Here is a 12,276-nt window from a genome sequence, read left to right as displayed (position 1 = left end):
AGTTATCTTATTGAAATATTTGGTGAGAGTTATTTCTTGTCTCAGAGCACAAAAAATATGTTTAATGGACTATGCCATTCTCCTACCTCCAATGGGAATATATAGTTAAAACCTGAACAACAGAATTGTTTTCAGCTGGTTTTAAGTGTTCCAGAAGACAAGGAGAAAAACTTGCTATCAGATTTGGGGAGGAGTGAAATGCCTACAGATACCCATTTCTGAACATCCTCTTTCACGTGTAAGCTGCAGAGGCCCTTTAACATGTGTCTACAGAATACTCACTACCTTAGTAATATGGGTGTCTGTATTCCTAGAGCTAATCCCCTAGGCTCTGAAAAGGGCAGGATATAGTATTATGGGAACGATAGTCTTAGTTCTAGGATCTTGTTGAAGGACAAAATCCATGCTGAGCAGGCAGCACTGGCATCATGGTACTAAGTACACTGAAAACAGCTATCTTCCTTTACACATTTTACTTCCTTTACACATTTTGTGTTTATGCAAATTTAGGGCAGGCAAGCTGACATACAGAAGTGGGAGTTGCACTGTGCCAGTGCAACTGTAACCCTTTACAATAGACCTTAACATACTCAGCTAAAGGCAGCTAAAAGTCCATTCTTACTGAAGCTATAGTAAAGAGCTCCCTCCTTTAAGTGCCAGGAAACTGGTTTCTGAGCAAAAATAGATTATTTTCAGTACACTGCTAATTATCTCTACATTAACCAATGTCAGCTTGAGTGGCTTAAGTTTTATTATGAATCCTTGTTTTCAGTGGACGTAATCAATTCTGTGTATCAAGTGTTTATACCTGAATAAAAAACCTTCACAGTGTTTCCAGTCAGCAAAATAATGACATAAAAGTAACATATAATGCATTTCCCCAATGTACTGTTTTGAAAATTACTTTCACTTCTGCTTCCTAAGCTTAATCAGAGAAAATGCAGGATTGTTTTCAGTATATCTTTATTACAGTCCTTTAGGTATATTTTCTCAATACCACAATTTGCAAGATTTTCTCTCTTTTTCTGGAAACATCAAAATCTACTGCCAGTCTGGTCATACAAAAATGTAAAGTTCTTTTAAAGCAAGCAAAGATAACTTAAAATATTTTTGGAGGACAAAAAAGAAAACTCAGCAAACCCCCCCCCCCCCCCCCCCCCCAAAAAATGTCAAGATGTTGACGATGACATGTAAAACTATGGCTACATCCTTTGGAATGTGCAAAGACCACAGAAGTCTGTTTAGAAGCAAACATTAAGTTTATGTTGCATAAGTTTAGAAGAGCAAACTCTGTTTTTATACCAATGTATAAAATGTAAGATGTAAATGTTAAGATGGAGAAGTCAAAAGGAAATTTAGAAACTGAGTCTGTAGTATTCCTGTCTGTTGCTCTTCAAACTGGTGCGTACAATCAGTTTTTCACTGGTAACTCTTGTCATGAAAGCACAGAAATCAATTGATTTTGATGAATGCTGGCTAACTCTGAAAGGAAGCAAATAGGAAATACCCAAATTCTAGATGATAGTTTGCAGACCCAGAATTTCTGGCTGTAGAATTGTCTTTAACTCAAAGTTCTTGTATGTGCATTTCCACTTTGCTCACTTTTCCAGGTATATAAATATTGCTGCTCCAGGCAATACTAGAAAGAAACTTCTTTGGCTACAAAAAGAACCTTCCTGACCTTTTGTGACAGTGCAGAAACCTGATATGAATATGGAAAACCAAACTGTCTCTAGCATGTTGAAAGGAGCATAACTGTGTTGTAGGTAAGACAAAGCACAGAAAATGAGGATTTTTATCATGGGAACAGACAGAACCAATAGTAGAACCATACAATATGGTGTCATCTCTGGGTCCTCCAGGTTTTAACCTGGTAAAGGAGACCTAGACGTACATGCATGCACAAGCAAGTGAATTTGTGGATAAGCAGTGCCTTTCAGGAGTTCATAACAGATGAAAGAGGGCAACCTTGAGTAAACTGTGGTCTTTATGTCTTAGTTCCTACATCTACAGAGTGCACAAAGCACACATGGAAAGATTCTCAGCACTAGACAATGTGTCCATATGGCTCTACAAAGGCAAAAACACGGTATGTGGACTCAGAAGTTTTCACTGCACCTCAGACTAACTGCCTCAGTAAGACAAACTCACTCTTCAAATGTCACTTAGAATTAGAGAAAGATAAGAGCAAATCTGACAATTTCATATTGCAGTTATTTAATATGTTCTACCTCACTTTGAATTCTAGAGCAGTTTTGCTAAACAAGACCATTGCAACACTATGGTGCTGCTGAGATGTGTACACAGCCCAAGCTAGAAGGGGAGTTTTCAGCTGCGAGAGGTGACAGGTCTGCTATTCTGAACCTGGTCATCAGCAATCTTGGATATCAAACGAAGCTGGCAACATTTCTAATTTTAAAAAAATAAATTATTACTTTATTTACTATGTTGTTGTCCACTCTCTCATTAAGTGCTTGTCTGGCTTCCACACGAATCTCAAAAAACTGTTCAAAGTCTGAATAGCATGACTATGTCAAATAATTCTCACTTTTTCAGTCCAGTGAAACACTGCATAGTGCTGTTTCAGCATTTATTTGGCTATATTGATTAACTCCTCAAATAATCAGTAGGTGTTGCAGTGGTTTCCTGAAACAGCAGTCTCATTATATAGTTTTTATTTTCAGTATAATTTTAATTTGGCTTAATATCAGCCATTTCCCAATTCACCTTCATTTTCTGAGTGCCACAGTGCAATATGCTAAAACCCCAAAATGTTAACTCTTTAGAGAGGTTTAAAAAAAAAAAAATCTTCGCCTTTACCAGCCTATTTTATTTCAGAAAAATAATTAATTCCAGATTTTTAGGACTCAGTTTAAATAATACCAAAATAAGGGACCAGAGCACAATTTCACGCTAGAAGTACTGAGTTTTTCAGATCATGACTGTATCCTAGCAATGGTGTTCTTTGTCAAACACAACTTTGGTGAGAGATACATAACCTCTGATCATTGTCTCCTAACTTTCATTTCCTACTTCAACTATTACTTATAGCCCTGAGAGGTGGTGTACTTTTCCCAACTAGAATATACGGCCTGGTACAAGTGCTACTTTGTTTGGATTAAAGCAGCTGCATCTCTTAGATCTGTAAAGATGCAAAATATGCCTTTTAATATGAAAAAAATACTTTAAAGCATTTCTGAAACTTCAGAACTTTGACCAAATTTTCCATTGTGTTTCTGAAATGACTATTAGATTCATGCAACTGTACTAGATCAGTAATGTCCTCTTGTTAATGCTCTCTAAACGCTATCCGCTTATCTACATTTTCAGCTCCAAATTTGGCTATCAATTTATTTCTGACACGTTCATCCTCCTTTTGCAATTCTAAATCATCCTCTCTGCTCCATACAGGGTACCCATCTGAGCGCTGCCCTGTCTGCAGAAAGTATGAAGTAGCCTCCACATCACCGCTGTTTTTCAGAAAGGCCTGTGTAACAGTGAAGAGGTCCACAGCAAACTTCTCCATGAAGTGCTCCATAGTTTTTACGACCTGTCCCACCACACTGGAAGAAGAACAAGTGTGTTTTGGTCTTTCTTGCCTTTGTAACTGAATGTCAGGGAAAGCAGAGACCTCTGGCCCAGTTTTCAGATCAGATGCTGTTTCTCCTGGGGATCTTCCCACTCCATCTTGTGTAGAAAGTTCTGCAACATCTGAAGAGTCACTTTCTGACTAAGAGAAGTGGAATCAGCAGTTAGACATGGTATTTTCTGGGAAATCTTTTACTACTGCAACCAACCAGGTTTTACTCTGACTCTACAGTATATTAAAATATGTATTATATATCAGTAATTACCAGGCATAGTAAAAGTTAGTAACTGAAGCAAAACCATATCTGTTAATGAGGCTGCACATGATCACAGCAATGCATGAACTATAAGAAAAATTTGAACAAACTAAGTATAAAAGGCAAAAGTGTTGATGCAACGGCAGGAATGTTTTTTGCCTGACGTGAAAGGATGATTTCCGTTTGCCAATACAGCTTTTAACGTGATAACCCACCCCACCCCGCCTCCCATCACATAAACCTCCTCATGTTAACTTGGGTAGGGAATCAAGAAAAAATGAACCAGTGAGGAACCATTTATGGCAAACCACGTAGATGACAGCTCACAGGAAGCTCCAGTTTAGCCACAGCAGAAGGGATATCGCGGTGCAAACTCATTTCGTGCTAATCGTGAGTTTCTACTGTGCCATCTATGACACCGGGGAAGGCCTGCCTCAGGCACTGCGCGCCGTGGCGGCTGCGGTTCCCCAGGTTGGCACCGGTCGCTCACCTCCGTGCTTTCGAACTCCCGATTAGCTGCCGCGAACAGACCCTTGATCTGCGTGGGATCCTCCGTCGGCGGGGGCTCTGCGAAAACACGCGGGCATCGTCTGCCGGGCCTCAGCGGGGCCCGCGCTCGCCGCCGCCACCGCGCTCTCTCACAGCCCTGCCCCGCCGCTGCGGTCCCCGCTTACCCCAGAGCCGCGGCCGCAGGTGCCGGAGGTAGCGATCACGCATGGCATGCCAGCTGTGCCGCGTCAGGCCGCTCCGCTCCAGCTCTACCCACAGAGCACGGCCGCTCACCCGCACCGTGCCCTGGCCGCGCACCGCCCGGAGCAGCGCAGCATCCTCTTCCTCTGTGAAGGCCAGGCGGCCGCGGGGGGCCAGCAGGAAGGGCTCCAGCGGCAGCCGCTGGTTGCGCTCCACGCACTCCGTCACGTACTCGGTTGAGACGGCGCCATCGGGAGCCGCTTCGCCGAGCTGCGCCAGGAGCACGGCCCCCGGCTCCTGCACGCGGCACAGCCGCCCGCCGCCCGCCAGCACTAGGGGCGCCAGGCGCAGCTTGGCCAGGCCGGGCCGCAGGTAGAATCGCATAGGACGCCCGTCATCCCACAGGAACAGCGATCGAGACCGCACTGGCCGAGCCTGGCCGCCCGCCATCGCCGTCCCAGCTCCGCCCGCCGCCATCACCGCGTGCGCAGGCGTGTGAGGGCGGAAGGGCGGTGGCAGGGAGATGGCGGCGGCGGCGGCGCGCGAGTGCAACGCGGCGGAGATCGAGTCGCACCTCAGCAAAAAGTGAGGGTGGGCGGGTGGTCAGGTTGGGTTGGGCCGGGCCGGGGAGGTGAAGGTGAAGCGTATCCAGCTGACCCGGTGCGTGTTTCCGTCAAGGCTCCCGTCGAAGCGCCATGCTGAGCCCTGGCGCTGCGCGGCTCCGCAGCTGGTTCTGGAGGGCCGCGCCCGCGCTCCGATGGCAGCAGGCACTTCATGACCGAAGCAGGTCGGTGCTTTGCGCCCGCCTTGGCCCGCTTCTTTCGTTACGGAGTCGTGGAAGGCGGGGTCAGGAGCGCGGCGGGAGCCCGAGGGTCGTGGGGGAATAGACTGGATCGCGAAGGTGGCATCGGGAACCTACGTTACTAAGGAGGGAGTTTGCCTTCTTTCAGTTATGCTGCCTAGGGCTAATAGGCTCTTACGGATAAAATGGAGTGCGTCAAGACCTTGAGCATGTAGGCGCGCGCCATCAAGGTCTGTCTAAACTATCTTTAATTTCACTTTCACTTTCTCTTTGTATCATAGGGGATGAACTGAAGGAGTTCAAAGTAGAGACTATTTAAACATGTTTAAGAATCATTTTGGCTATTGAGAAGAGTAAGAGAAGTGACAGGGTTATTTGTACAGTTAAATTTTGGCAGAATCCTGGCAGTTTTTTCCCTGTAGAAGTATTCGAGTACTTGCTGCATCCGGTTTCCTTCTCTTTTGCAGTGAGCTGAAGAGACGTTTAAAGGCTGAGCGAAAAACAGCTGAAAAGGAAGCAAAGCAGAAAGAGCAAAGTGAAAAGCATTCAAATAAGCCTTCCTTGACTTCTGAGGATAATGTTGGTACTGATGAAGAGAGCTTGGATCCAAATGTGAGCATCTGGTCCCGTGTTTATTAGATATTCTGTGAATAAATCTTACTGACTTGCATTAGTTGTTTTATTTTATTCATGGGTAATTAAATTGTTAAAAGGGGAGAGATGTATCTTGCTACATTAGGGCAGCTGCATTTTAATTCACGTATTGAATATTTTCAGATTCTAATAAAATAACTTGATTTTGTTTATTTCTGGTGACAGCAATACTACAAGATCCGTAGCCATGCAGTCCGACAGCTTAAGGGCTCCAGTGAAGATCCCTATCCCCACAAGTTCCATGTTGACTTATCTCTCTCAGATTTTATAGACAAGTACAGTCACCTGCAGCCAGGAGATCACCTGACAAACATTACAGTGAGAGTGGCAGGTAAAAGTTTATCTGAGATACAGAAAAATGCCAAGTCTTAGCTGCTTTTATTGATGGGTTGGTCTTTTTTGAGTTTTGCTGATCTCTTAGTCATGAAGCCTTGTAGCACTGTTCAACTATTCAGGACACACCCTTCAATTGAGTGGACCTGTGGAACATCCCTTGCAACTATAAAATCAGATTGTAGCAGGGGTTCCAGGACTTTACAGTCTTCTTTGCACTAGTTTTCATTTTGAGACTTAACTGCTTCTCTTTGACGGTTAGTTAATAGTTCAGAGCTGATGATTCTAAGTGATAGTACTGTGGCTTTTGCACCTGTATCCTTTGTGCAAGGGACTCTTTTCCTGATGTCTAGCGTACTTTGTTATTTAGGTCGAATCCATGCAAAGCGTGCTGCTGGAGGGAAACTGATTTTCTATGATCTTCGTGGTGAAGGAGTCAAGTTGCAGGTCATGGCAAATTCCAGGTAAGCAGAGGTATTCCCAGTAGCATTCGAAACTGCACTGCATTCTGGGGTCTAGATATCTGTATCTGTGTATTCTGTTTCATCTGTGGTTTGGATTAGGCAGTCAAGTAATGTTCGGCTTCAGATGTTGTAGTTGACTTCCTGTTACAATAACTTTTTTATATATGTATATATTTAAATGGATTTTGTTGTGTGAGACACTTGAGGACAGTTTGGACTACTGAATTTTAAACAAACATGCTTACATTTGTTTTTCAATTACAGCCTCTACAAATCTGAGGAAGACTATTTCCATGTTAACAGCAAGCTGCGTCGTGGAGACATTATTGGTGTAGAGGGGAATCCTGGGAAAACAAGGAAAGGGGAACTGAGTATTATTCCTTATGAAATCACTCTCTTGTCTCCATGCTTGCACATGTTGCCTCATCTTCATTTTGGCCTCAAAGATAAGGTATTTGTCATACCTGTCAGTCTTGGAGGCAGTTTGACAGATCATAGAAAGGTTTGGGTTGGAAGGGACCTTCAAAGTAATTTAGTTCCAACACCCTTATCACAGACAAGAATGCGACAGGTCTGAATAGATGGTGTTTGTTACCATCAGTCAACAAAGGAATATTAGTTTTGTTTTGGTATTTTTTCTTTTGGCATGACATTTTATCTAGCTTGTTCTAAAGATATGTGTTCTTTTCAGGAAACCAGATATCGTCAGAGATACTTGGATTTAATTCTTAATGATTATGTGAGGCAGAAATTTATAACCCGTGCAAAGATCATAACTTACCTTCGTAGCTTCCTAGATGAGTTGGGCTTTCTTGAGGTAAGGCATGAGTGTTTGCTTCTCGCTGCATACTGAATGTGTTTACAACTTCTTAGCTTCAAGGATGTTTCATATTCAGGCTTGTATACAAAGTTCTTACAGAACTGACAATAATTGCCTTGGCAGGGTGTGTTTATCAGCTTAATGTAATGGGAGCAATTCCTTTCCCGTCTTTGTAAAATTAAGATTATTCATCAGTTGGTGAGTTTATGGCTTGGGAACCTTTTATCAAGGTAATTCTCCAAACTACTACCTAGCTACAGGAAAATGCACTTAGCTTTGCTGAATTTAATTTTCTGCAGTATAGAGAGAGGATTTTGTGATAATGCCACAGCACTATTCCTGGTTTTGATAACATGAACCCAGCAGGTTCACATTTGTAGTAAGTATGAGTGACTCTTCAGAGCAGCAGAAGAATGAAGTAATTTGTTATTATTACTGACTGCATGAAAAAAGTGCAGTTTTGTTCAGTGCACTTTCATTCAGAATTGCTTTCATACACTGCAGTATTGAACAATAAGTGAAATACAGATTTTTCATCAAAACTAGGTGTTTTGGTTGGTTGGTTTGTTTGATTTAGGCATTTCTGGTTTGGAAATAGATTTCATGAAAACAGGAATTTTTTTTTTTTGCTGTTACAGGTTGAAACTCCTATGATGAATGTAATTCCAGGCGGCGCTGTGGCAAAACCATTTATCACATACCACAATGAACTGGATATGAATTTATATATGAGAATTGCTCCAGAACTTTACCATAAGGTGAAATGCAAACCTCTCATGGCTAAGCCTGTATTCTTCAAACTGTATTAAAAAAAGCAAATGTAGCTAAAATGAGGATTATTTTTGAAGAAAGGTGCACTTGTCTAATGAATGAGATTTGTAAGTTTGTGTTGCAGTTGCATGTGTTTGGGCTCTCTTACTTTTTTTTTTTTTTTAGAAAGTGTATTTACTAGAATTTAATTTTGTTTAGATGTTGGTGGTTGGTGGTTTGGACAGAGTGTATGAAATTGGGCGTCAGTTCCGGAATGAAGGAATAGATTTGACTCACAACCCTGAGTTCACAACTTGTGAATTTTATATGGCTTATGCAGACTACCATGACTTAATGGAAATTACAGAGAAGTTGCTTTCAGGTGAAGTATGCAATAGTATTAAAAAATGAATAAATCTCTGGAAGACTTGGTTATTACGTAGGTTATACTCTTCTAAACATCACATTCCTTTTGTAGGGATGGTGAAACACATTACTGGGAGTTACAAGATCACTTACCATCCAGATGGTCAAGATGGACAGGCTTATGAGATAGATTTTACTCCTCCCTTCCGGCGAATTAGCATGGTGCATGATCTGGAAAAGGTCCTAGGAGTGAAGTTTCCGTCAACTGAGTGTTTTGAAACTGAAGGTTAGATGCTGAGTGTGAATGTCCTTTAATTCTTCCTTAACAGAAAGTGGCCAAAAGTTTGCAAACTCTCAGGCTGCAGTCTGTCAGCTGCTTTTTTTGAAGTAGTACTAACAGATGGGATTCCTTTCCTCTGGTTATGTTGGTTTACCTGAGTGCAGAAAGAAGCCTTCATTCCTTGCCATCTTTGGCAGGATCTGACTCTTTTGCCTCTTTCTTTGTTGAGTATATGTGAAAGGACATACTCAAGAGGCTTGATGTAGGGAGTTCTTGATCTGTTGAAGAGATCCAGCTTTTTGCTTTCTATTTCTTCTCTCTTGTGCAATTGAGTTTCCACGCCCATAATTGTAGCTTGGGTGTATTATTATTTGAGGCTTTCTTCAAAATGTGATTATGTGCTATTTTATTCCTGGAATTGAGAGACAAAAGGAAACAAGTTCATATAACTTATAGTGATTGTTCTTTCCCCCAGTTAGCTCTTCTCTCCCCCCAGCCCCCAAATAATAATGTCCAGCAGTTACATGGTGCATGCTTAACTGTTGTCAAATTTCTGAAGTATAAAATAACTGCTATTTTACTTTAAACAATTAAAGCCAAACACTGTTTCAGTAGATTGACATTTAAGCTCATATTTTCCATTATGTCAACCACTGAGATCTTACAAGTAATTCTAAGAAATGTTGAAGGATCTGGTAAGAACAAAAAATGGTTGTTGGGATGCCTGTTCTAATTTTTGTCTGCAATTCCAGAAACTCGCAGGTTCTTTGATAACCTTTGTGCGGCGAGAAATGTTGAATGTCCGCCTCCCAGGACAACAGCCAGGCTACTTGACAAAGTAAGTAAAGGTGCTATTTTTATAATATTAATGTATTTGAAAATCTCTCTCTATCAACAGAAGTCTCTTAGAATAAAAGGTTTAGCTGCACCAGGAAAAGCATTCTGCAATGCACTTTAGCTTTTGTTGTATTACAGTGAGAAAACTTGCTGTGTTAAAATCTTCTTTCATGTTGCCTACACCAAAATGTATTTTACTTATATCTACTTAACTTGAGCACTAGGGGGTTTTAGTTGGATAACTGGTCTCTCTTTATCTTAGGTCAGTTTTGTCTGTGACATGTGCATCTGTATGTAGCTGACCAAAAGTATAGGAATACCATATAGTTTTATCAGCTGTATATATTCCTTTGTACCCAAATATTGTCTGATAGCTGTTCTTTTGATGCTTTTCCTGTTGGCCCTTAGTATAATGTGCAAATTGAATTATTATACAGCTTTTGCTGTGTCATTTCTCCTTACGAGGATGCACTCTCTGTTGATGAAGATGTTACCATAACCAGAAATACTTCGGAAACTCTTCAGATTTTTGGTACCTTCTTCAGTAGCAAAAGTGAGGAAATTAGGGTGCTTGGTGAAGGCAGTGCTAGGAAAGTGCATAATTGTACACTGCATAATCGTTTCACTTTTGTTTTCCCAGTTAGTTTGTGAATTCCTGGAAGCCACTTGTATTAACCCTACATTGTTTGGCTTTTGTTTTCCCAGTTAGTTGGTGAATTCCTGGAAGTCACCTGTATCAACCCTACATTCATCTGTGATCACCCACAGGTCATGAGCCCGCTTGCCAAATGGTAAGAGTATGACACATGGTCAGTGTGTAACTCAAATCTTCACTTCATTAAAAAAAAAAAAAGTTAACATATGTGAAAACAGAGATTTTGATGTTGTGTACCAGTTTGGGAATTCTAACACAAACCAAGATAGACATTATGTTCCTGAGCTGTGAAACCTATCATCCAGAAGACATGTGTCGATGCTTAGTACTTGGAAATTTTGACAGCTGTTAGTGCTAAGTGTGAGCAATGCCTATAAAGTAATGTATGTGCTGTTTGCTTCTGTAAGTATGATTATTTTAAGGTACATGTATTTTGTTTACTTCACATAGGCATCGCTCTCTTCCGGGCCTAACAGAACGCTTTGAACTCTTTGTTATGAAGAAGGAAGTGTGCAATGCATACACAGAACTTAATGATCCTTTCCGACAGCGTCAGCTTTTTGAGGATCAGGCTAAGGTATGGTTTCTTGCTGACAGTGAATACAGGCATGTAAGCAAAGAGTACTTCCTATGTCTGTCCCAAATCTGTGGTTACTACCTACTATTGAAAAGAGTTGTTACTACTTGGGATGAGTGTTTCTCACTCAAGTGAAAGCCTGTCATTAAAATAAATTCTTTTTATAGGAACCTTGGTCTTTAAGGTAAACAATGTCAAACACTGCTGTTGATTAGGTACTAATATTTAGTACTAACATTTTAGACTCACAGGACAGAAGTGCACATTGGGAACTATTAGGCTTGCAGGTTTATAATACTAGATTTCTCTATGTAAGCCTCCAAAAGGAGTGACTGAAACTCATTTTGTTATTAATTTGGTATACACATCCATGAATGCATGCTTGGCCACGTGACTGATGTGGTCTGCAGAAATAGAGTTCCTGATCTTCATATTCTTCCTAATGGCTTCACAGTGCCTGAGAGGTTAAAACAGCTGTCAAAAACAGGAAAATAAATTTACCTCAAGTAACTAACTTGATAGTAAATTTCAAAATATTCAGTAAGAATTAATTAATTAAAACCTCACATTTTACTGTTAATTTCCTCATTTAGGCAAAAGCTGCAGGTGATGATGAAGCCATGTTTATTGATGAAAACTTCTGCACCGCACTGGAGTACGGTCTTCCTCCTACAGCTGGCTGGGGCATGGGAATTGATCGCTTAACCATGTTCCTTACAGATTCCAATAACATCAAGGTAAGCATAAGTGGTGGGAATGGGATTCAGCAAGGCTGCCCATCTCTTCGACCAAACCAGTGCCTTACAATGGAGCTGTGTGAGATTTTTGAAGACGCAGAATCCCACCTGGGAAAAGCTCCTTGGTGCTCTTTCTCAGCGCCGTGAGGCCCGCGGCTGAGCAGCGGAGCCAGGGCTAGGGCAGCTCTCGCGAGACTTGCGCGCGGGAGGTGGTGGTGCAGGTCGGCGCGGCCGCTGACGCTCTCTGTTTGCAGGAGGTGCTTCTCTTCCCCGCCATGAAACCGGAGGATAGCAAGAAGGAGGGGCAGCCCGCCGAGGGCACCTCTGTGTGAGGCTCCAGACCGCCGCGGGAACCTCTGCGAGAAGCCCGAGCGCGGCGAGGGCACCTCCGCTTGAGCTTTGGAGTGGTGCATACTTTCAATAAAGAGCTTTCTCTGCACCCGTCTCTGAGTCGTTGTGCGCTTGC

The 12,276-nt window shown here is 42.0% G+C and overlaps 2 protein-coding genes across 3 annotated transcripts; one reads left to right on the top strand and one right to left on the bottom strand.

Moving 5' to 3' along the window:
• Positions 1-1,168: 1,168 nt before the first annotated feature.
• TERF2IP (TERF2 interacting protein) lies at positions 1,169-5,012 on the bottom strand. Its single transcript, XM_062499716.1, has 3 exons — positions 4,520-5,012; positions 4,336-4,412; positions 1,169-3,730 (listed from the first exon to the last, which is right to left on the bottom strand). Exons 1-3 carry the CDS (start codon positions 5,010-5,012, stop codon positions 3,290-3,292), a joined length of 1,011 nt encoding a protein of 336 aa, XP_062355700.1. The 3' UTR covers positions 1,169-3,289.
• A 20-nt stretch (positions 5,013-5,032) lies between these two features.
• KARS1 (lysyl-tRNA synthetase 1) lies at positions 5,033-12,249 on the top strand. 2 transcript variants are annotated; one of them, XM_062499713.1, is made up of 14 exons: positions 5,033-5,120; positions 5,805-5,949; positions 6,157-6,322; positions 6,695-6,788; positions 7,053-7,239; positions 7,480-7,605; positions 8,247-8,366; positions 8,578-8,740; positions 8,837-9,010; positions 9,757-9,842; positions 10,547-10,632; positions 10,947-11,073; positions 11,667-11,810; positions 12,065-12,249. In XM_062499713.1, the coding sequence occupies exons 1-14, from the start codon at positions 5,059-5,061 to the stop codon at positions 12,140-12,142; spliced, it is 1,758 nt and encodes a 585-aa protein (XP_062355697.1). In that variant the 5' UTR covers positions 5,033-5,058; the 3' UTR covers positions 12,143-12,249. The 2 variants fall into 2 exon arrangements, with proteins under 2 accessions (XP_062355697.1, XP_062355696.1); XM_062499712.1 differs by lacking the exon at positions 5,033-5,120 and adding an exon at positions 5,201-5,322.
• Positions 12,250-12,276: the final 27 nt, after the last annotated feature.

This window comes from Cinclus cinclus, chromosome 11 (assembly GCF_963662255.1).
Source record: "Cinclus cinclus chromosome 11, bCinCin1.1, whole genome shotgun sequence".
NCBI classification, from domain to species: Eukaryota; Metazoa; Chordata; class Aves; order Passeriformes; family Cinclidae; genus Cinclus; species Cinclus cinclus.
The sequence above is the reverse complement of the archived record's forward strand: the minus strand, read 5'-3'. Positions and strand labels throughout refer to the sequence as shown.